The sequence below is a fragment of the Micromesistius poutassou genome, assembly GCF_964030765.1.
Source record: "Micromesistius poutassou genome assembly, chromosome: 7".
In the NCBI taxonomy this organism is placed as follows: domain Eukaryota; kingdom Metazoa; phylum Chordata; class Actinopteri; order Gadiformes; family Gadidae; genus Micromesistius; species Micromesistius poutassou.
In genome coordinates this window covers 12,518,059-12,540,558 of record NC_140277.1, presented here as the reverse complement: position 1 = coordinate 12,540,558, position 22,500 = coordinate 12,518,059, and the positions used below count along the sequence as shown (strand labels likewise).

At 44.3% G+C, this 22,500-nt stretch overlaps 2 protein-coding genes across 2 annotated transcripts in view; both read right to left on the bottom strand.

The window, feature by feature from the left end:
• Positions 1-10,821, bottom strand: part of hnrnpll (heterogeneous nuclear ribonucleoprotein L like) — a 27,662-nt gene extending 16,841 nt beyond the window's left edge. The window contains 1 exon segment of the mRNA XM_084470522.1: positions 10,345-10,821. Within this exon segment, the coding sequence (XP_084326648.1) occupies positions 10,345-10,599 (255 nt within the window). The 5' untranslated portion in view covers positions 10,600-10,821.
• A 5,597-nt stretch (positions 10,822-16,418) lies between these two features.
• On the bottom strand, positions 16,419-22,180 carry asrgl1 (asparaginase and isoaspartyl peptidase 1). The gene is made up of 7 exons (XM_084470523.1): positions 22,121-22,180; positions 20,049-20,254; positions 18,590-18,732; positions 18,065-18,219; positions 17,810-17,931; positions 17,555-17,665; positions 16,419-17,199 (listed from the first exon to the last, which is right to left on the bottom strand). The coding sequence occupies exons 2-7, from the start codon at positions 20,230-20,232 to the stop codon at positions 16,985-16,987; spliced, it is 930 nt and encodes a 309-aa protein (XP_084326649.1). The 5' UTR covers positions 20,233-20,254; positions 22,121-22,180; the 3' UTR covers positions 16,419-16,984.
• Between the last annotated feature and the right edge of the window lie 320 nt (positions 22,181-22,500).

The window sequence follows — 22,500 nt, the reverse complement described above, 5'->3', positions numbered from 1 at the left end:
AGATTATATAGATAGCCTAGACAGATAGATAGCCTATTCAAGTATTTATTATTGCCAAACGACACAAATCGTCAGGAATTCATTTTGTTGATTCGGCTCACACAGGACAGTAGGCTACAAGACCACACAGAACAAGGGAGACAACAAGTCTGACTGGACATACACAAAAGACATTACATTAAAACTAGACACATGCGTTGATAGATGGATATAGATAAATATGTTATGTTATACATAAATATTTTTTGCCAAGCGGAGCCAGCCAGTCCTGTGTGCATATGCAAATTAGTCATGTGCACCAAACCATTCTAACTTAAGGTAAGAGGCGATTTAAATCCTTGCAGTGACTGAATGTTGATGATAGAACTGATTGTTGTGCATAAGATGAGTGTGTGCGACTGTGCGTTGTGTCCTTCCCGGCGTCGCACTACTGCATGGTTAGTTGTGGTTGGTTGTGGTCTTAGTGAAGCAGCCTTGCCTTGGAGTTGGAGAAGTTGGAGTGATTGTGTACGTGCGTGCGAGAGCGAGAGAGAGCACACCCGCAGTGGTGATGTTTGGCTCGTTGTGGGCTGTCAGCATCCGCCGGTAGATGGATGGTTAAATAATATCACACCGATCGGTCATACTGCAGGCTCTCATTTGCAAGTTCACTGATTGCATGTCTGATACAGGCTATATACTTTTTTTTATTTTTTTTAGCATTTATTCAGTAGATTGCTCTTCTAAATGCGCCAGATTGATGCCAATTATTGTCGTGTTTGCATTTTAATGCACATCTTTGCCTCTCCTTGTTATAAAACAACGTGTATCGAAACAACTTTAGCTAATGCAGCCTCCTATATCAGTGTTGCTTTACGAATACTATAGCATATCGGTTTAGCAAAATTGTTAAGTGTGTGCGTGTGTGTTGTCATGTAGGCTATAGACTGATTGTCTTGGCTTGCATCGATGAAATACTGTAATGTTATAGGCCTACTGCATATTGAGGAATGTAGATCGGTATTAAGCAACGGGAGATGGGGACCCCACGAATATTGACGGGTATTTCGCACACTGGGTAAAAGCTTAGAAATAAACACTAGGCAAAGATGTTGTTACTGGAGCTAGTAGGCTACCATCAAAACGTGGGATAACTAATCGGAAATGTGTTTACAACGTCAGGGGGGAGATTTAATTAGGGATTATCTGGGGGGGGAATTTCACAGGTGGGACTGGCAAGTTAGCCCATAGCTAGCATTATGCCTTCTATTTCTAGATCTTCTGACTAAGTACCGGTACGTATCTGAACTCTAGTCGTAGTCCCCATAGGCCCAATAGTAAACCCAGAAATGTTGAGTACCCTAAGGTTTTATTGCAGAAATGTCATCTATAGACCTAGTGGATGGAATTTAACTTGGTTGCTAAAAGTTGCACTTTGAGCAATTAGCATAATTAGCATAATAAGCCAATAAAGTCAAGACACCACAGGTGAATAGGGTAAAAAAAATTAAAAAAATTGATATTATTATACTTCTTCCTACTCCTTTTCGCTTTATACTTCTTCCTTCTCCTTTTCGCTCATGTAAACTGCGTTGCTTATGAGATGTTGTGTATACATTTTTTCTGTTCACTTATTATATTATTATTTTATCTTATTTATTTATTATTATTATTATTTTTTTTTTACACTGTCGTTTACATGATCGAAATAAAGATATCAATCAATCAATCAATATCACCATGAAACTTTCTCAGTTGATTACTTATGTTAAGATGAAGAAAAAGTATTGCATGTTTTTTGTATTTTAATGTTTACATATGCAAATGAGGCCCTATCTCTATCTTTTATTGTATGACAATGTTTATATGTGAAGCACTTTGAGTCTGCCTTGTGTATGAAAAGTGCTATAAATAAAGTTGCCTTGCCTAAATATGCTCTAATTTGCATACACACAAAATCCGATTGTGTGATAAAGCCAGGCTCAAAATTATTTTTCCAATGGGGACTGAGTTGGTGAAAACCTTTAAGGAACCTGGTAAGGAGGCAGTATTGACACATTAGACCATTGCTAGATTCGGTGGTCCAGTCTCTAATCGATACGATTTTACGATACAATACGAGTTATTGTTTTATTGATCAGGCTATGGTATTAGATATTTAGCTTTTACTTTTCATTAACCTATTTAGTCCAGACACTGAATTTCACGGTCACTTGCTATTGTACTCTCCACTTGATCACTTTACTCTCCCACTGTGAATGACAATACCTCTAACATCATTTCCATCTGGAGTTGAACTATAAACTACATGTGGATAAATAAATGAATGAATAACACTCGCTACAAGATCTACAGTCGCAGCAAAAAGCCTCCTAAACTAAAAAAAGCTTCCTCCAACTGATGCCAACCTGATGCTGCACATACTGCATGCTCATCTTCAGGTCATGTTGTGGAAGGCTGCAGGTCAGAGAGGGCAGAGGCCAGAGACATCACAAAGTTTGGATGGAAGGTTGCTAATGAATGTCATGCCCGCTCTTGCCATCCAGGCAGTGGCTCCAGTAAATCTACTCGATGTCACCAGCTGTAGCTGCAGCACATTGAAGGCCTGCAGCAAAGGAAACTGCAGCTGCCATGCTGCAAGTCTCAGTTGCACTGACTACTGCAAGTGTGAAGGGGGTGAGGTCCGCTGCTGCAACCCATTCACAACACATACAAATAAAGACCAAGAAGATGATGAGACTGAAGGGAATGAGCAAAGAAATGATGAAGATGGTGAAGGCTATTGAGTGGGATTGTGTGGTTGTTGTTAAATATATGTGTGTGTTTGCATACTCTATATAGTTATTTTACAGCGTGTGTGTGTGTGTGTGTGTGCATGCTGTTTGCAGTTCTTGTATATAGTTATTGTGTGTGTCTGTGTGCATGCTGTATAAAGTTCTGTCTTTTGCTGTATATAGTTCTTGTGGGTTTGTGTGTATGTGCATGCTGTATATAGTTATTTTGCATGTTGTAAATAGTTATTGTGCATTTGTGTACGTGTGCATGCTGGATATAGTTATTTTGCATATTGTATATAGTTCTTGTATATAGTTCTTGTGGGTTTGTGTGTGTGTGCATGCTGTTATATAGTTATTTTGCATGGGGCACTTAATTTCACTGCCTCCTGACCAGGTTCCTTAAAGGTTTTCACCAACTCAGACCCCCAAGTATACGTGTTTACCCTTGGAAAAAATATTTTGAGCATGACTTTATCAAACAATCTGATTTTGTCTGTATGCAAATGAGTGCATATTTGATGCTATATGGCCTCATTTGCATATTTAAACATTAAAATACAAAAAACGTGCAATACATTTTTTTCTCATCTTAACATAAGTAATCAACTGAGAAAGTTTCATGGTGATATCTATTATTTCAATTTTTTACACTATTCACCTGTGGTGTCTTGACTTTATTGGCTTATTATGCTAATTATGCAAATTGCTCAAAGTGCAACTTTTAGCAACCAAGTTAAATTCCATCCATTAGATGACATTTGTGTAATAAAACTTTAGGGTACTCAACATTTCTGGGTTCAAGAAATTACGACTTGACTATAATCACTGTCACTAGATATAAAGAAAACGTTGACTTTCATTCTGTGCTATTCACTGACAGTTAAAAAAAAAGTGTTGTTATTGTATGCACTGCTGTTCATAGACTAGCTCCAGCGCTCGTTGCTGCATTGCTAAATGATAGCAACTCTTCACCCATTCTCCTCTGACCATGCATTCAATCGGCTTTGACAGCCATCAGTTCTCGGCAATTCCTCATTCGCCCTCTCACGTCTGACAGGTTCGAAATTATACGGTTGTGGGCCATCATACATGTCATTTGTGGTTCTTGCCACCTCTTCCTCATCCCAGACACCCTAGTTCTAGTACTAGGCTGAGGCTACCTTCCACCACGTCTCCCCAACGTGACGTCATCGCCGAGTTGCGGTAGAAAACACCCGTTACTACCAAAAACGACAAAAAACTGGACTTTAACGCTATTTTGGAGACATTTTTATTAATTATATACTTATTTTGAGTGCTTTATGTACCCATTAATCTAAACTTCTGGTTAACCTGCAACATGGACTTTAAGTCTGTGGAACATCGAGCTGGTTCTTGGGGAGTTGGAGTGTAGAACCAACACTGAACCAGCACAGGCACAGTGTGTGCGGTTCTGAGTTGTGTGAGCAGTGTGTGCGGTTCTGAGTTGTGTGAGTAGTGTGTGTGGTTCTGAGTTCTGTGAGTAGTGTGTGTGGTTCTGAGTTGTGTTAACAGTGTGTGTGGTTCTGAGTTGTGTGAGCAGTGTGTGTGGTTCTGAGTTGTGTGAGCAGTGTGTGTGGTTCTAAGTTGTGTTGACAGTGTATGGTTCTCCGGCCTCCTGCTCGCTGGGCTGCCGTCCACTCTTACTTCCCTTGCGTCTTGGTCTCACTTCCACCTCCTCTGGGCGGGTTGCTGGAAACCGTGTCCAGTTTCTAGTCTTCAAATAGGACCGCTCTGGCCTCTCTGTCACTAGCCTCTCTGTCACTAGCCTCTGTCACTAGCCTCTGTCACTAGCCTCTCTGTCACTAGCCTCTGTCACTAGCCTCTGTGTCACTAGCCTCTGTCACTAGCCTCTGTGTCACTAGCCTCTGTGTCACTAGCCTCTGTGTCACTAGCCTCTGTGTCACTAGCCTGTCACTAGCCTCTGTGTCACTAGCCTCTGTCACTAGCCTCTGTCACTAGCCTCTGTGTCACTAGCCTCTGTCACTAGCCTCTGTGTCACTAGCCTCTGTCACTAGCCTCTGTCACTAGCCTCTCTGTCACTAGCCTCTGTGTCACTAGCCTCTGTGTCACTAGCCTCTGTCACTAGCCTCTGTCACTAGCCTCTGTCACTAGCCTCTGTGTCACTAGCCTCTGTCACTAGCCTCTGTCACTAGCCTCTGTCACTAGCCTCTGTCACTAGCCTCTGTGTCACTAGCCTCTGTCACTAGCCTCTGTGTCACTAGCCTCTGTCACTAGCCTCTGTGTCACTAGCCTCTGTCACTAGCCTCTGTGTCACTAGCCTCTGTCACTAGCCTCTCTGTCACTAGCCTCTGTCACTAGCCTCTGTGTCACTAGCCTCTGTCATAAGCCTCAGTGTAGCCCAGTTCAGTCCAGTGCAGTCCAGTTCAGCCCAGTGCAGTCCAGTGCAGCCCAGTTCAGTCCAGTATAACCCAGTGCCGCCCAGTTCAGTCCAGTGCAGCGGCCCAGTTCAGTCCAGTCCAGTTTAGTCCAGTTCAGTGCAGTCCAGTTCAGTCCAGTCCAGTTCAGTCCAGTCCAGTGCAGTCCAGTTCAGTCCAGTTCAGTCCAGTTCAGTCCAGTCCAGTTCAGTCCAGTCCAGTGCAGTCCAGTTCAGTCCAGTGCAGTCCAGTGCAGTCCAGTCCAGTCCAGTCCAGTCCAGTTCAGTCCAGTTCAGTCCAGTGCAGCCTCTCGCTGTCTCACAAGGTCACCGTAACACAAGGCTGCAGCACAGTTGTCCCCCAACAACACCACAACACCACTTCCCCTATCTCCTATCTCTAGTAGTCAGCAATAATCTCCCACACACTGCTGGGGAGGGAGTGTGTGTGTGTGTGTGTAGGAAGTGTGTGTGTGTGTGTGTGTGTGTGTGTGTGTGTGTGTGTGTGTGTGGGTGTGCGTGTCTGTGTTATTTAAAGCTGATAGAAAGACATTGAATGTAGGCCATAGGCCAGGCAAGAAGAGAGCGACTGCAGTGTGTGTGTGTGTGTGTGTGTGTGTGTGTGTGTGTGTGTGTGTGTGTGTGTGTGTGTGTGTGTGTGTGTGTGTGTGTCTGCGGGTGTGCGTTTGTTTGTGTTAAGAGAAGAACAGTCTGAATAAATAAATGTCATGTGGGATGTAATGTGATGTGTCTTCTTGTCTGCTTCTACAATACCGCAATACACGCACACACACACACACACACACACACACACACACACACACACACACACACACACACACACACACACACACACACACACACAGGTTTCCGGTACCACAGTATGTAGGTTAGTTAGTAAGTAATCAGGACATAAAAATTTAAACAGCTCAACTTGGAGCCTGACTGCTCATGTGTCTTCACACACACACACACACACACACACACACACACACACACACACACACACACACCATACAGACACACCAATACACACACACAACCATACACACTCACACACACACGCATGTACCTTCAATTATAGATTTATTATAACGTTATGATTATTTTTATGTTTAGCTAAGGTCCCATTGAGATCTAATATCTCGTCTTCCAGGGAGTCCTGGCCAAGATAGCCGACAAGTAGTTACAGTGCAGAGATGACATGGACCGCAGACAGACTGACAAGCAAAGCATAAGCAAACAAAAAGCACAAGCAAGAATACAAGAAGACAAGCACAGCTTAGGTACAGAGAAGACATAGACAACAAGCAAGAATACATTTAAAAGTGTTAATGAGACAGAGATAAAGCTAGAAACAGTGACACTGTTCTATTAAAGTTGTTTTTAAGAGATTTTTAAAAACATCTATGGAGGGCAATGACTTCAGATCTATTATGTTCTGAAAGTCATTCCAGGCGTATGCCGCATATGAGCTGAAGGAAGTCTTACCTAATTCTGTACATTACAACATAATATACATAAAACGAGGAACAGCCACCCACCTCTGTTCTACCATTCATTATTCTATAAATCCAACCATCCAGACGTGCAATAACATGTTCACATACCTAGCCTGCCAATCCCCAATCTAGTCCTATACATTGCACACACATTATACACCCCCCACTCCCCCCCCCCCCCCCCCCACCGCCTGCACTGACAATCACACATTCACGATCTAATGACTCCCACCCAGAGAGACTCACAGCTCATACTGCCACTCTGCTTCTGCAGGCCCAGGCTTTGGTTTCCATGAACCGTTAACTGTACATTTCCGTAGCTAGCGAGCAGCCCATCACTGCACAGAGCTATACGGAGCCCACCAGAGCTCTAAATAAATAATACCTGGTCATTCACAACGGGCCGCTTGTACTCATTTCGTCTTAATGTTTCCCGAAGCTGGACTGAAGAGGAGGAGACAAAACGACGACCTATACGTTCAATAAGTCGAACCTGATGTGAAAAAAATAACAACCCAAGATAAATAGCGTAACTGAACTAGAATGAAAACCAGTCGTTTGGATACTAGCAAATATCAGTTATACTTGAAAGGAGGTTTTGTGGTTACCAGCTGTAAACATGTGTGTCTTCGGACCGTGACGATAGACGTCTCCACAACCCCGAAGCTGCTCCAGTGTGACCCTTTAGTCCGGCGGTTCTCCGTCTGCGTCTCTTCACTGTCTCTAGAGGAAAGCCTCACAGCACACAAACCCAAACTAGGATCTGTCACCACTCCCTAATCCCACTGTCTCTGCACCACACCATTAAGAACAGATCTAGGTAGCTGGGCTGTGCTTCATTATAGCATCATATAGCAGAATAAAACATTCTGTGTAGTCAATCACTTAACACTGGCTGAACCCAGCAGAATCCAGTAGAACCCAGTAGAACAGAACCCAATAGAACCCAGCAGAACAGAACCCAGTAAAACAGAACCCAGTAGAACCCAGTAAAACAGTAAACCCAGTAGATCCCAGCAGAAGGCAGTCAGCACAGCTGTGTTCCTTGCAACACCTTGCACCATTTCCACCTGCATTATGACATACATGTAATTTCCTGTGTGCTGATGTGCAGGGCAACTTAGAGAGCATGGATGTGAGCACCAACAATGTCTCTCCCTGAAACTAAAACCAAACAACACCACTGCCTTCTCTTCCCTCGGATAACATTCTAGAAAGATGCTGCATGCTACAGAGACCAGGCGAGCTCTGTAAATAATGTATAAGTCTTTAAGTAGGAGAAGCCAGGAGGCAAGGTCAGAACATCTTGTTGGACGGGATGGAAAACAAGACAGCTCCTTTCAACAGCCCAACCCAAACATTGTTCTATCAAACTACCTGTGAGGCAACAACACTGACCATGATTAAAGTATCATCTTGTCTGTCACTCTCTCTCTCTCTCTCTCTCTCTCTCTCTCGTTCTGTCTATATATAAATACCATATTATTGCTTAAAAGCTGAAAGCAGAATTCAGATACAAATAGTCTTTGTTGATTAAAGTATATTTTATTTGATACACATTATTTCATTGCCTATTGTAAATTCCTATTTGTTGTAATTTGGTATTCTTTCTATCTATTATCCATCCATCCATCTCTATCAGTTTCATTGAGACATTCTACTGTGTAAACTGTTTTTTACTGTTTTCGGTCCAACGTAAGGTCACTGGAAACTCTCGGCTTCACTGGAAACGGTCAGCCTCACTGGAAACCGTCAGCCTCACTGGAAACTGTCAGCCTCACTGGAAACTGCCTCACGAACGACAACTGCGTGATGGAGTGAAGATGAAGGGCCGACATCATGTGACCATGACAGCCTTCTCTACTCTCCAAACCACAGAGAGCTGCGACCACCGCCTCCTCACTTCCTCTGTGCACCTGTCCCAGGCACAAGGCAGCACGCTATGGTGGACCTCTTTGTCTACAGTCATGTAAGAGTTGAATGTGTTCACTTTCAATTTCCAAGTCAGTACAGTGATACAGTGGCTACATCTTTAGTGACTACATTGAATACCTCCCTAATAAATACAGGGAATACCGCACTAGTGAATACACCCTAGTGCACACGTCTAGAGAATACATCTTTAGTGAATACAGCCCTAATGATCACATCCCTAGTGAATATCATCAATAGAGCCCAAGGGAAAACCGTCCTAGTGAATATGGTGAATACAGCCCTTGTGAAAACAACCCTAGTGAAAACATCCCCAGTGAATATGGTGAATACAGCCCTTGTGAAAACAACCCTAGTGAAAACATCCCCAGTGAATATGGTGAATTCAGCCCTCGTGAATATGATGAATACAGCCCTAGTGAAAACAACCCTAGTGAATATGGTGAATACAGCCCTAGTAACAACAACGCTAGTGAATATGGTGAATACAGCCCTAGTAACAACAACGCTAGTGAAAACATCCATAGTGAATATGGTGAATAAAGCCCTAGTGAAAACCAACCTCTTGAATAGGTTGAATCTGATGAACACATCCCTAGGTAACACAGCCCTAGTGAACACAGTGAATACAGCCCTGGTGAATACAGCCCAAGTGAATAAAGCGAAGTTAGCGAACACAGCCCTAGTGAACACAGCCCTGGTGAATACAGCCCTAGTGAACACAGCCCTGGTGAACACAGCCCTAGTGAACACAGCCCTAGTGAACACAGCCCTGGTGAACACACCCCTGGTGAACACAGCCCTGGTGAATAAAGTGAATACAGCCCTAGTGAACACAGCCCTGGTGAACACAGCCCTGATGAATAAAGTGAATACAGCCCTAGTGAACACAGCCCTGGTGAATAAAGTGAACACAGCCCTGGTGAACACAGCCCTGGTGAATAAAGTGAACACAGCCCTGGTGAACACAACCCTAGTGAACACAGTGAGACCCCCAGGGGTGTCCTGCAGCCTGGACCCCTGGGCTCCAGACGCTGGCCCTTGGGGGGGAAACAACCACTGCTGGGTTCACTCCCATCCACCTGCACTCTGGTTACTGGACAAAACCTCACCCTCAAGCACACACACACACACACACACACACACACACACACACACACACACACACACACACACACACACAGACACACACACACACACACACACACACACACACACACACACACACACACACACAGACACACACACACACACACACACACACACACACACACACACACACACACAGACACATACACACGATCACTCTCCCACCGATCACTCACAGCATGTGAGTGGGTTTGTGTCAGAGAGATAGAGTGAGAGAGAGGGAGCGAGAGAGAGAGAGAGAGAGAGAGAGAGAGAGAGAGAGAGAGAGAGAGAGAGAGAGAGAGAGAGAGAGAGAGAGAGAGAGAAAAAGAGAGAGAGATAGAATTATTAGGCGCAACCTAATATGGGCAATGGCCACTACTAGGATGTGGAAACGAGATCCAACACGCGCCCTGCAGAGCCGCGGCCCTGCACCGAACATGCACGCACACGTCGCGAGAACCCAACACCCGCCAAGGTGTGTTTCATCATTCATCTCCGTGAGTCGTGACGTCGCACGCGCGCACACACGCGCACACACAGACAACACACACAGATCCCCCCCCCCCACACACACACATACACACACACCGACACCACAACACGCATGTCTTCATCTCATCCCACTTGCCGTAGCGTGCTGGCTCGCCCTCCACCGGCCGTCCTCCGCCGCCTCTCCTCCGGTACCCAGGGCCGCCTGCTCCGCTACCGAGCCCGGGTCCGAGTCCTCCGCGTCCTCCCCGTCCTCCAACTCCTCTCCTTCCTCCTCCTCCTCCTCCTCCACCTCCTCCTCGTGCCGCTCTGTCTTCGCGCGCTTGGCGGCTCTCGCGCCGTACTCGCCGTCCTGGAGCTTATCCCCGCGCGCTGCCTCCAGCGCCCCCGACATCACGACGACTGTCCAAAAGCGGGTGTGCACCCGCCGAACCTCTGTCGTGCCGCAGGTACGAGAACCCAACGCAGATTGGCTGCGGACGGTGCGGCGGACGGCGGAGTCGGAGGAGGGATGTCGGCGTGTGCGTGGTTGACGAAAGTCGGCGCACGTCAAGGAGCAGTTCAGGGCTCGAGCTTCTTCTGTAGTGGCGCAGCAAAGGACGCTCGCTCTCTCTCTCTCTCTCTCTCTCTCTCTCTCTTTCTCTGTCTCTCACACACTCTCTCTGTCTCTCTCTCTCTCTCTCTCATTCTGTGTGTGCGTCTCCCTCTCTCTCTTTCTCCCACGCTGTGTGTGTGTGTGTGTGTGTGTGTGTGTGCGCGCGTGCCTCTCTCTCTCTATCTCTCTCACTCATCAAATAGGCTACACGCGCACTCGCACGCAAGTCAGTGATTTCTGTGCTGACGGGGTGCCACCCTAGATCCCGCCCATGCAAACCTGTGATTGGTCAGTCAGCTCCTGACTCTTGTGCGATTGGTAGGGGGGTCATTTTTGGACTTCAACAGAAAACTGCAGAATTCTGCAGAGAGAGAGAGAGAGAGAGAGAGAGAGAGAGAGAGAGAGAGAGAGAGAGAGAGAGAGAGAGAGAGAGAGAGAGAGAGAGAGAGAGAGAGAGAGAGAGAGAGAGAGAGAGAGAGAGAGAGAGAGAGAGAGAGAGAGAGAGAGAGGAGTATAAATAGATGCTGGTGTATGGGGCCTAGTTCTTCCCCAGTGAGGGAGGAGAAGTGAACCGTTCTGACTGCGAGCTGATCTGCTCTCCTGCAGTCGATGCATCATCCTCACGTTGATGAATGGTATTATTCAGTAGAACCCAGCAGAACCGAATCCAACAAAACATAACCCAGTAGAACGGAACCCAACAGAACCCAGTAGAACAGAACCCAGTTGAACATAACTCAGTAGAACCCAGAAGAACGGAACCCAGTTGAACAGAACCCAGTAGAACAGAAATCAGTTGAACATAACTCAGTAGAACCCAGAAGAACGGAACCAAGTTGAACAGAACCCAGTAGAACAGAACCCAGTAGAACATAACCCAGTAGAACATAACCCAGCAGAACCCAGAAGAGCAGAACCCAGAACGGAACCCAGTAGAACGGAACCCAGTTGAACGGAACCCAGTAGAACAGAACCCAGTAAAACAGAACTCCATAAAAAATTACCCAGTAGAACATATATACCAGTTGAACATAACCCAGTATATAGAACCCAGTAGATCCCAGCAGAAGGCAGTCAACACAGCTGTGTTCCTTGCAACACCTTGCACCATTTCCATGACATGTGTAATATGTATATATATATATATATATATATATATATATATATATATATATATATATATATATATGTGTGTGTGTGTGTGTAATTTCCTGTGTGCTGATGTGCAGGGCAACTTGCGAGAGAGAGAGAGAGAGAGAGAGAGAGAGAGAGAGAGAGAGAGAGAGAGAGACATCAACAAGTAGATGATCAATCATACGCAGCATGTTTTATGATAATGATAATTGATAATATAAAAGCAGTAAATAATTTTAAACATCGTCAGAAATTATTCAGAAAAAGTTATTACATTCATGGGTATTACAATCATTGCATTCATACAATAGGTATTTCTATTCCCTACTCACAAATGTTGTTTATATATTGGTTTATTGGTTATATATTGGTTTATTAATGGTTATAGTATCTGGTATACATTTTACTCTATGTCATTATATTATTATAGATAATGTAGTTATCTAGTAGATTATGTAGTAGATTTAGTTTATTATCAGACTACTTTATTATAGGCTATCATGACGCGGCTTGGCCACTAGAGGGCGCCAATGGGGTTGTAAAATAATGTTACAGGCACGGCGTATTGCCCCGCACCCCTCCTATATCAAAAAATATCGTCATTGAAAATAGCTTTGTAGTCATCAGAAATCTTAGAAATACATTTGATATTATTCTTGTTTCAGTTTCTTGGGGACGGACTAAGATGACGTGTTTTTCTGGGGGAAAACAGGAACTTGATTTTTGCTTCGCTTCCTCCGAAAGAAATGCCAAAGGTTCCTCCTTTTATAAATAAATCGTGTTGATAGAGACATCTGGTCTCTTTCATATGAATCAGGGCATTAGGGCATTAAGGTTTGCTAAAATTAGTAGATAATATACTATAAATGTAGCCCTACAGTAAGTGTAATTGTAATTAAAAGGTGACCTATAAGTCAAGGACCCTCGGGAGAGAGAGAGAGAGAGACCTGGGGTCTCTTTTAGATTGAATAAATAAATATTTATTTATTAATTAATTAAATATCCTCATCAGTTCCATGAAATAACACCTAATAAAACAGCTGTTTTAATGTAGAATTCACTGAGAATAAAATGAAAGACATCCACTCTGTTTTGGCAGAGAACCTGGACATTCTGACGTTTTGCTGTTTCTGCAACCAGTAGATAAGGTCGTTTTGGGTCATTTTGGGTCATATGGACAAACTTAACTATTCTTTCATTTAGGTTCACTCTTTTCTAGTGTTCCCTGCTGTAGGATGTAAAGCATGACGACGTGCAGATACAGAACCCCAAAGAACACTTGACGACAGGGAGCCCTCAGCCCTGTACAATCCCCCGTGGGGTAGGCCTACATCAGATACCTTAACCCATTATACAGGTTACATACGATACAGAGCAGAACCAAAGCCGCTGGAGGCTGGGGTGGTGCTGGGCCAGCTCAGCACCAGAGACACCTGTAGAGTGACCCTTCATGCAGAGGATTTATAAACTGACCACTAAAGAAGGACCAGGAGACGACAGACACATCTTATATTTCTGTATTTATACTTTGTCATAGATTTTGATCTAATTGATTAATTTGATTTTTTCCTGTCAGTGATCAATAAAGTATAGCTTAACAATCTTAATGAAACAAGCTGACGCTTTGGCGCGCTGAATTGTATTGCACGTCTCGGACAATGAAATTAGGCAATACCCCCTAAACTGGCCTGTTTCATTATACAACATGAACAACTGTAAATGAATTATACTTCGTACACGGACCCTGGAATATACTTTGCTCGAATGTATTATTGTTATTATTATTATTATTATTTTAACGCATGGCACAGCCTACTATAGGCTACTTCATTCATGTTCATTCATGCAGCCCTATGGAAAAAAAATGTTTCCACAATCCACACGCTATTTCTATGCAGTTTCACACGTATGAATAATCTTTGACATCATAATATTTAACATGCAAGTGTAGTGGTGCCTGGTTGTTGCGGGGGGAAAATAACGACACATGCGTCGGTGTAGAAAGTCAATTGCGCCGGGCGCAAGTTAGGGCCCTTCTTCTGTTGATCTTGAGGTTTACCCTGGGCCCCGTTTCCCGAAAGCATCGTTAGCCTAACGACGTCGTTAACACCGTCGTACGATCATCGCAGAATTTTCGGACCGTTTCCCGAAAGCATCGTTACGTAACGACGTCGTTAAAACCCTCGTAGCTAACGACGCCTACAGGGGTACTCGTTAAGCACTAGGATGCATCGTTACTATAGCCTCAGTGGAGTCACCAGCTGGACATTCCGTGTATTGGATGTGTTTTATTAAAACACGTCATCCAATACCACTGAATGTCCAGCTGGCGCTATTTCGCAATACCCCAAAAACAGTGGTTCCCGCATATATATTATTCGTAGACTACTGTTAGATTTAAACAGCAAAGACAGACATGTTAGAAGTCAACACAAATTGCAGCAATTTAAAATTCCAAAAATCCATGCGCAGTCGAAATGTAGGCGATCAAACGCCACGTCACAAGGCAACCCTATCACAAGGCATATAATAAAATCAAATGATTCCGTTGCTCGTGTTGGAGGTCGCTTGCGAGCGGCACTTGCTGTCTGATTTTAATTCAACCATCGTGGTTAAAATGTCCCCATATTGATCAATGACAGAAGACATACTGTACATGAATCATGCTGACACCAGCGGGTGTCGGAGAATTTCTGCAGGCGTTTTTTGTTCCGTTTGTTTGCCATAAAGCACTGTAGGCGCGTCGGTGAGGCTGTGATGAAGTTCACTATTTATTGGACCGTGTCTAGACAGTTACGAACATCCCTGACCTTAGTGGAGTGCACAATCGCCAAGTTGAGAGCGTGGTTTCTGCAGTGAACGTAGACTGCTGCGGGAAACTGTGCTGCGAATCGATGCGTGCCATTCCCGCTTACATTGCCCGCATCATCATACCCCTGCCCAACAATATGGGCAGGAATCTATCTAGACCAGCAACAGCAATAGCCGTGTCAATGCCTCTGCGTTTGAATGATAATGAATGAATGGAACGTTGCATTTTTAATGTTGACACCAAAGTTTATAGAGTGCGCGGCGCGTCAATCACTGAATGAATGAATGAAACGGAATGCAGAAATCAGAGAAAGTCTGCCCTCTTTGCGGCGCAAAGCATGTTTCAGAAATCAGCACATTTGAATAAATGCTATAGGCCTAGTTGTCACACAGACACATGCTATTTTTTATTTTTTTTAATATGGAATTATTTCAGGGGAGAAAATGCCGTGAAACAATGTACGCACGGTGCGTTCGGGATTAGGACTGATATAGCATAGGTCGGCCTAGACCAAATCAATTGTGTTTTAATATTTGTAGCATTCATATTAGTCTATTCTTTTCGTAGGCTACTCTGCTGTTGGCCTTGATGGGGAGATATTTTTTTGCTGCCACAAAATATAGTTTAATCCAACAACATTCCTGCGTCTCCCCCTCATACGGAGCCCATTTCAGCACCGTGTCAGTAGACAGCTACAATCCTACGACGTCGTAAGAGCAGAGCACGCGCGTTCATGTTAAGATGAGTTTCGGGAAACGCTCCCCTAAAATTAACGATGCATCGTGAGATCCATCGTACGATGGATCGTACGAGCATGAATCCATCGTTATCGGGAAACGGGGCCCTGGACAGCTGCTGATAAGAAGTGGAGTCCCTTACAGCAAACACTCTCCCTTTCAGTAAGCATTGGGACACAATTGCCACAATCACACCAACGCGTGTTCCCTACTGTCTCCTCCTCCTGCTCCTCTTCCTCCTCCTCACCTACGAGATTACCCTGCTGATTACCTTCCTCCGTATTTACGGCACATTCAGGCTCGAACTGGAATGGCTGAACGGCAGACATTTCGCTAGCTAATCGAGGTAATGGCAGAACTTTTGATAACGGTATCGTTTACACACAGTAGGTTTGTAGCGGCGTTGGGACCAATCTACGTCACGGCCCAGAATGCAATGGGTACAAAACAACAATGGCGACTTACTGGTAAAACGTTAATCTTTTAATATCTCGCCAAAACAAAAACATTGGTGTGTTTTACTGTCACGTTTGTGTTGAAAACGGTAGCGCTAACCCAATAAGGCAAATTTGTCCAACCAGCCGGAGATCCTTTTAAGATGAGTTTCGGGAAACGCTCCCCTAAAATTAACGATGCATCATGAGATCCATCGTACGAGCATGGATCCCATCGTTATCGGGAAACGGGGCCCAGATCCATGACCCCAGTACATTTAATACACTATCTATCCCCACCCATGACCCCAGTACATTTAATACACTATCTATCCCCACCCATGACCCCAGTACATTTAATACACTATCTATTTAAGTCATACAAGTATTTAAGTCATACAAATCAACATCAACGTAATATATAGTGATATGACTGTATTTATACAAGAATAATCACAAATGTTTGATACAGAAATACTACAGAATTTACCAATAGAGCGATCAATAAAGTAATTGAAATGTAATAATTACTGATAACTGAATGATTTTATCATCCTAACTCTCCTCAACTGAACAATGAATCTTTATAACTATAGAGGAAGCAAAGATATGATATTGATGATAAGAGTTAAGAAATAACATACAGAACATATGGATCCTGTGTGTGTGTGTGTGTGTGTGTGTGTGTGTGTGTGTGTGTGTGTGTGTGTGTGTGTGTGTGTTTTGTCAAACATATTCGTCGAAATAACCCCATCTAGTGGACGAAAGTGCCAATGTCCAATTTATCAAATGCGGATAGAAACAGCTTTAGCCAGCGGACAAAACAATGCACCTGCTCTGTTAATGACACAATTCAGGATTCATTATTACCAAACATATCGACATTAAAAACAGTTATATTTTGGAAAGCCTTTCAGTTTAGTTTTAAACTTAACATCCATGTATAGTTTTACATAACCCTAAATAATAACGACTTGATCGGTGATTCGCAAATAATACAAAAATAAAAGCATCTGGATAAACCCCCCTCGGACTCTGAAACGTAACCCGGCGCCGCTGCTCCTCCGTCAGTGGGGGTCGCCGACGCCCTGGGTGAGGTCCTCTCCGGGGTACAGGCCGTAGTGCAGGGTGTCCCCCTGGGCCGCGGCCCACGCCATCTGGGCACTGGTGAAGCGGGCGGCCCAGCGGCCCTGGGGGTCCGCCGTCACCACGCCGCCCAGCCCCCCCACACGCTCCCTCATGGTGGCCAGGCCCAGGTCGCTGGCCTCCTCCGGGGACAGCCCTGGCAGGAGGGGCGAACAAGGGAAGATGGAGTCACCATGGGGAGGGTTTCACGTCATGTCACACACACTCCCAAGTTACCGTCTTAGTACTTTTTTTTTTCCATTTTATAAAAAGAATAATAACTCACTGCATGGTTCTTTACTGTCATTGTTCTATCCAGAATTTCCAATGTGGCGACTTGGAAAGGCTTTTGGAACACAACCGTCCTGTAGTTTTATTTGCCTTTGCTATAGCCAGGCTGCAGTTTCAGCCGAAACCCTCCTGTAGCTTTAATATGGGCCATGTTGTATGAGCATACACTGTATGTTGTTGAAGCGCTAGGCCTTTGTGATCCAGGGTTAGCGTGTGTGTACCTTGCTCCATGTGAAACAGGATGAGTCTCGCCAGCGTCACCTTCATGATGGCTTCTCCATGGCCTGTAGGAGATACTGCTCCTACTCTGTTATCAGCATAGCCCCCACATCCTGACACACACACACACACATACAAGTTATTTACAACCAAGAAAAAACATGTTCTTTGTGTAACAATGTCGATTGCATGGGATTTCTGCATTAAAATTGATTGTTTTGCCAGGTCAACAGGAAGGTGCATTAAGATGAGCTGACCTATGCAGGCCGTGTCTCCCACTCGACCCTCCATCTTGTTGAGCATGCCGCCCGTGGACGTGGCACAGGCGATGTTCCCGTCTGCATCCACTGCTACGGCGCCCACCGTACCCATCTTTCCCCTACACACAGGCATGTGCACACACAGCAGTTATGACTCAAAGTTCTCCGTTAGGTAGTTCCGAGACTCAGAGTCAGAAAGTGTATCAGTACACTAGTACGCATCTCAAAACGTAACACAACTTGACCGCTCACATCTGACACTCAACAGGGTTGGCGTCGGGGGCCAGGTTCTTCTTCCAGCGCATGCGGGAGTATTCAGTGATCAGGGAGTCCCCCGGGACCTCCGGCACCCCCATGGCCCGGGCAAACTGTCTGGCACCCTCCGCTGTCAGGCATAGGTGGCTGGTCTGAAACACAACACCTGGGTTTAGGAAGGCTGTAGCAACACTACAAGTATCTTGAAAGGCATATCAAACAGGCACAGTGCAAATATCACAAATATGGAAAACGGCACATTGGACGGTGTGAAGTTACTTGGATACGGATAAAAAAAGTTGTGTGAATAAATGCCCAAACCAATATATGGCTATCGCTGTTTATCATGACCAAACCCATTGATCACTAACCTAACCCTCATGAGATCAGATTTCTTCTTCTTTTTTTTTTTTTCCTGTAACGTGTGTGCGTTCTGTATGTGCATAGAAGACGCATGTCTATTTGCTTCTTGAACGACATAAACATGGTACAAAGCACTTGTACCTACACAGGACTTTGTACCTTCTCCATGACCAGGCGGGCCAGCTGAATAGGGTTGGCTATGTTGCGCACAGCAGAAACGGCACCGCTTGCCAGCGTTCTTCCATCCATCACGATGGCGTCCATCTCCACCTCTCCTTTAACATTCAGCACTGAGCCACAGCCTGCCGTAATAATAATAAGAGATAATAAGAGATATGACATGAATACAGTGTAAGACCTGAACTGTATTACTGACTGTGCCATCAGAAATAAAAGATTTACCTGAAGATATTTGTATATGTAACGGCAGGTTTTGAGAATCTGTTTAGTACTGCACAGTAAGGTGTTCCTTATAGACTCTGTCAACAGTTGTCAGTACACAACATCACACAGGACACATTAAAAACCTTCTCCAGCCTTGCTCACTCCCTGCTATGTTATTCTCCAATGGAGGCTACATCCATAACATAAAGGAATGCAAGATCATTACCGTAGATAGAGTTTGTGCTTTGAGAGCATATTCTTGCAACATTGCTGCATACTTTCAGGCCATAGCATGAGCAGAGCACAGATACACATCTGGAGGGGGGAGGAGCGTTATGTGTTCCTACAAGCACACTAGTGTGCAATCATAGGCTCCTCAAAGCTACACATTGTGTTACATTACCTATGCAGTCCTAAAAGGGGTGAGGAATAGATCCACTTCCCACAAAATCTATAGGCTATAATGGCACCTCAAGTTGAACATTTTGAGTCAAAAGTAGTATAGGTTGGTCTTTAAACTGTACATTGGTTTTGCTGATGGGTTAGCAGCCGAAGAATGTGAATACACAAACACAGCTTTGGTTATGACCCATGTTACACGTGCTTGTGTTGATGTCCCTCCTTTTGTCCAAGAGTATCTTTGCTAGCCTGTCAACGTATGAGTGTTTATCCGATAAGTTATAAGTTAGGTTGGTGTTTGTGTTTAATTGGTTGTATGTGTGGGTGTACACCACACATATACAGTATATGTTCCTATACAGTACAGTATGTTATATATACAGTACCTTTTCCTGCTCATGTGTGTTTACGTGAGTTGTTGTCGTCTCTAGTTTCTTATGATTTGTCGCGAAATAAACTGTCAAATTAGTCCTACACAAAATATGAGGCAGTATATAATCAGAGTTGTGGTGTCCACCCCTTTGGTAAAAAACAAGGAAATGCAGTTCCTCCCCGTCTTGGTTCCATCTTCCTCCCTCCCCCTAAACGCATCACCCACTGAATACTGCATCAAGCTTACGGTTTACTGTGAATTTGTGCCGTGGCGCTTGTAGTGATCCGGTAGGTTAGAGCCATGATTGACAAGGGGTTAGAATACGCCCTCTTGGTGGCGCTACTTGTTCATCCTCTCATGTTGGACTGCAGGCAGACTCCAAGCTGCAGTAACGGCAGTCGCCTCTTGAGCTACAAAGTGGTATGATGATGATGTCGTCCTAATCTGGGCAGAGTCTCTCACCTGCGTTAAAGCTGGGGTTGTTTTCCAAATGGGTGACAGCCTCCACCACTGCGTCCATGCTCCGCCCCGCCCGCAGCACAGCGTAGCCCGCCCGGGCCGCGGCACGCACCCCTGCGCAGGACATCCCTACCCGCTCTTGGGGGATATGTCCCGCCCCCCCGTGGACGACCAGCACAGGCAACATGCCAATCAAACAGAGGGAACGTCTAAGGGAAAACCAACAAGCGTTACAGGGTCAGGGGTCAACGCGGAAGCTGATTTTGATGGCTAGGTCAATGTCTTAACTTTGACCTGGCGTCGCCGTGGCACCATTACTACACACAGCTTTTTGATGAATACATTATATTAAGTATATAGTTTTGGGTTTGCTGCCACCTAATGGTAAGATGAATCACTATCAACTAAGTGAAACGCTACCGATAAACGTCCCGCTTTCTGATGCATGTTTTTTTTCCCATGTCAGAAAATAGCTGCAATTGTCATTACAAATAATTACAATTATAAAATAGGTTAGCTCAGATATTGGTACTGATGCATACACATTTATGTTTTTCCTACATTGGTGCATGATCTATTTTCAACCGCACATGATTGAGAGTGGATAAGTGTATGAATGCATGTAACTGCATTTGTTCAGGAGGAGGCGCTGTTGCGCCAAATATGGCATGGAGCCACGCGTACTGTCGTCACCACTCCCTCATATGTGGGATATTACCTTTATCTCTCTGTACCTGACTCTCACGGAGAGCAGCATGTTGTGCACAGTTCTTCAATAAACAATGTCACAAGATTGATGACTGAAGAGACAAACGGCTGAACGTCTGTTCATCCCTAAGAATTATTATTCCGCTATGAAAGTTAGGCAGAAGGGATAAGCCTACCTGTTAACACACATAATAATATAACATAAGAAAATGCATTTCCTGCAGAAAATGCGGTAACCGCTTTAGTATAAAAATGAGATTCAACATGTTAAATGTTAAAATGTTAAAACAGCTTTATAGATTAAGATGTATAGAAATGTTGAATAGCTTAATTCGAGTGTAAAGATTCGAACAGAGTTCAAAACTTTAAATAAACTGTTAAAAGTCTGAATGGAGTAAGCGTAACTTTAAAACCATACTAACCATTTTAATAATGTCAAACAGTTGGACACAAATTTAAGAGTTAAACAAATACCTTAACTAAAGTGATACAATTTGAACCTAGGTTTAGTAGTTTGTAGTATGATAAATAGTATATTGTATCGAGCGGCAAGGGAATAACCAGACGTGAACCCAGGTTAGGCTACTACTGCATCGCAGCCCTCAGCTACATGGACCAACGGACCAACACGCAATACATCCCGCGGACATGAGTGCCTCGGTGCAGGCGTCACTCCAGCCGACCCCACCCGTCACCGTGGTGCAACCCCCATCAAACACTCCCAGTTACAGAGGTGAAGCAGAACCAGGAGGGCGCTATAAATCCAAATAGTTCGATAGTTAGATGCCGTCCCGGGAGCCCTTGCGGCAACCCGGAACCCGAGCGACCACGGCTGTGCTCGCCACAGTCATGGACCATGGACCTATAAAGAAGGCCACAGCATATGAATAGCGTCTATTCTTTATTATGTCTATGGGCCACAGTACTAGTACGCGCATGACGATACATTTCCCTTGGTAGGTTGACAAGTGAAACCCCCTAGGGACGTAGATGACGCAACATCAAATTGACGCTCATTGGTCAAAATGTTTAGTGTGGTGCAAAAGTTTGTATAGAATAATAAAGAAAGTCAGAAATAAATAATAAATCGGAAGCGCATATAAGCTGAGCTCTGCTCAGCAGAACCCACTTCATGAATTACAATGCTCCGCCAGAGCCACTGGTGGCATGTTATGCAATCCCCAGTCAAGTGTCCGATTTGGAGCGGATATTGCACTACCGAAATGAACTATGCCTACATGTTATGCACTTTGGTATATCTACATAAGGCTTCTTCAACATTATTAAGCTTTTTTTTGATTATATATGCTTAATATACATGTTTTCTTCAAGCTAATGCGGTTTTGCAGGAATAAGGAAAACCGTACCTTATGCTTCTTTCTTTCCCACGTCTTGTCTAGAAGACTTCCGTCCTTCTCCTGCTGGTCTTTCTCGTCTTCTTTTTGATTGGTCAATGTGTCTAAGGCAGAGCAGTGTCACGACCATTGAATGGCTCACCAATTAATGATTGAAAGAAAATTATCTAATGTTTTGTCTTGCACGGTTCTTCGTTTAGAAAGATTATTCTCCGAATCGATCGTTTAATTGAAATAGTATGTCATAACATATATATGCTATGTATGTACGTACGTGCTTCCTTAAATAATGCCTTTATAGTTTCTGTTCATCTTTATGACCTTCAAATCTATCACCTTGGAGATCATGAAGATGATCAGTGGACAAAATAATGCACCTGCTCTGTTATGAT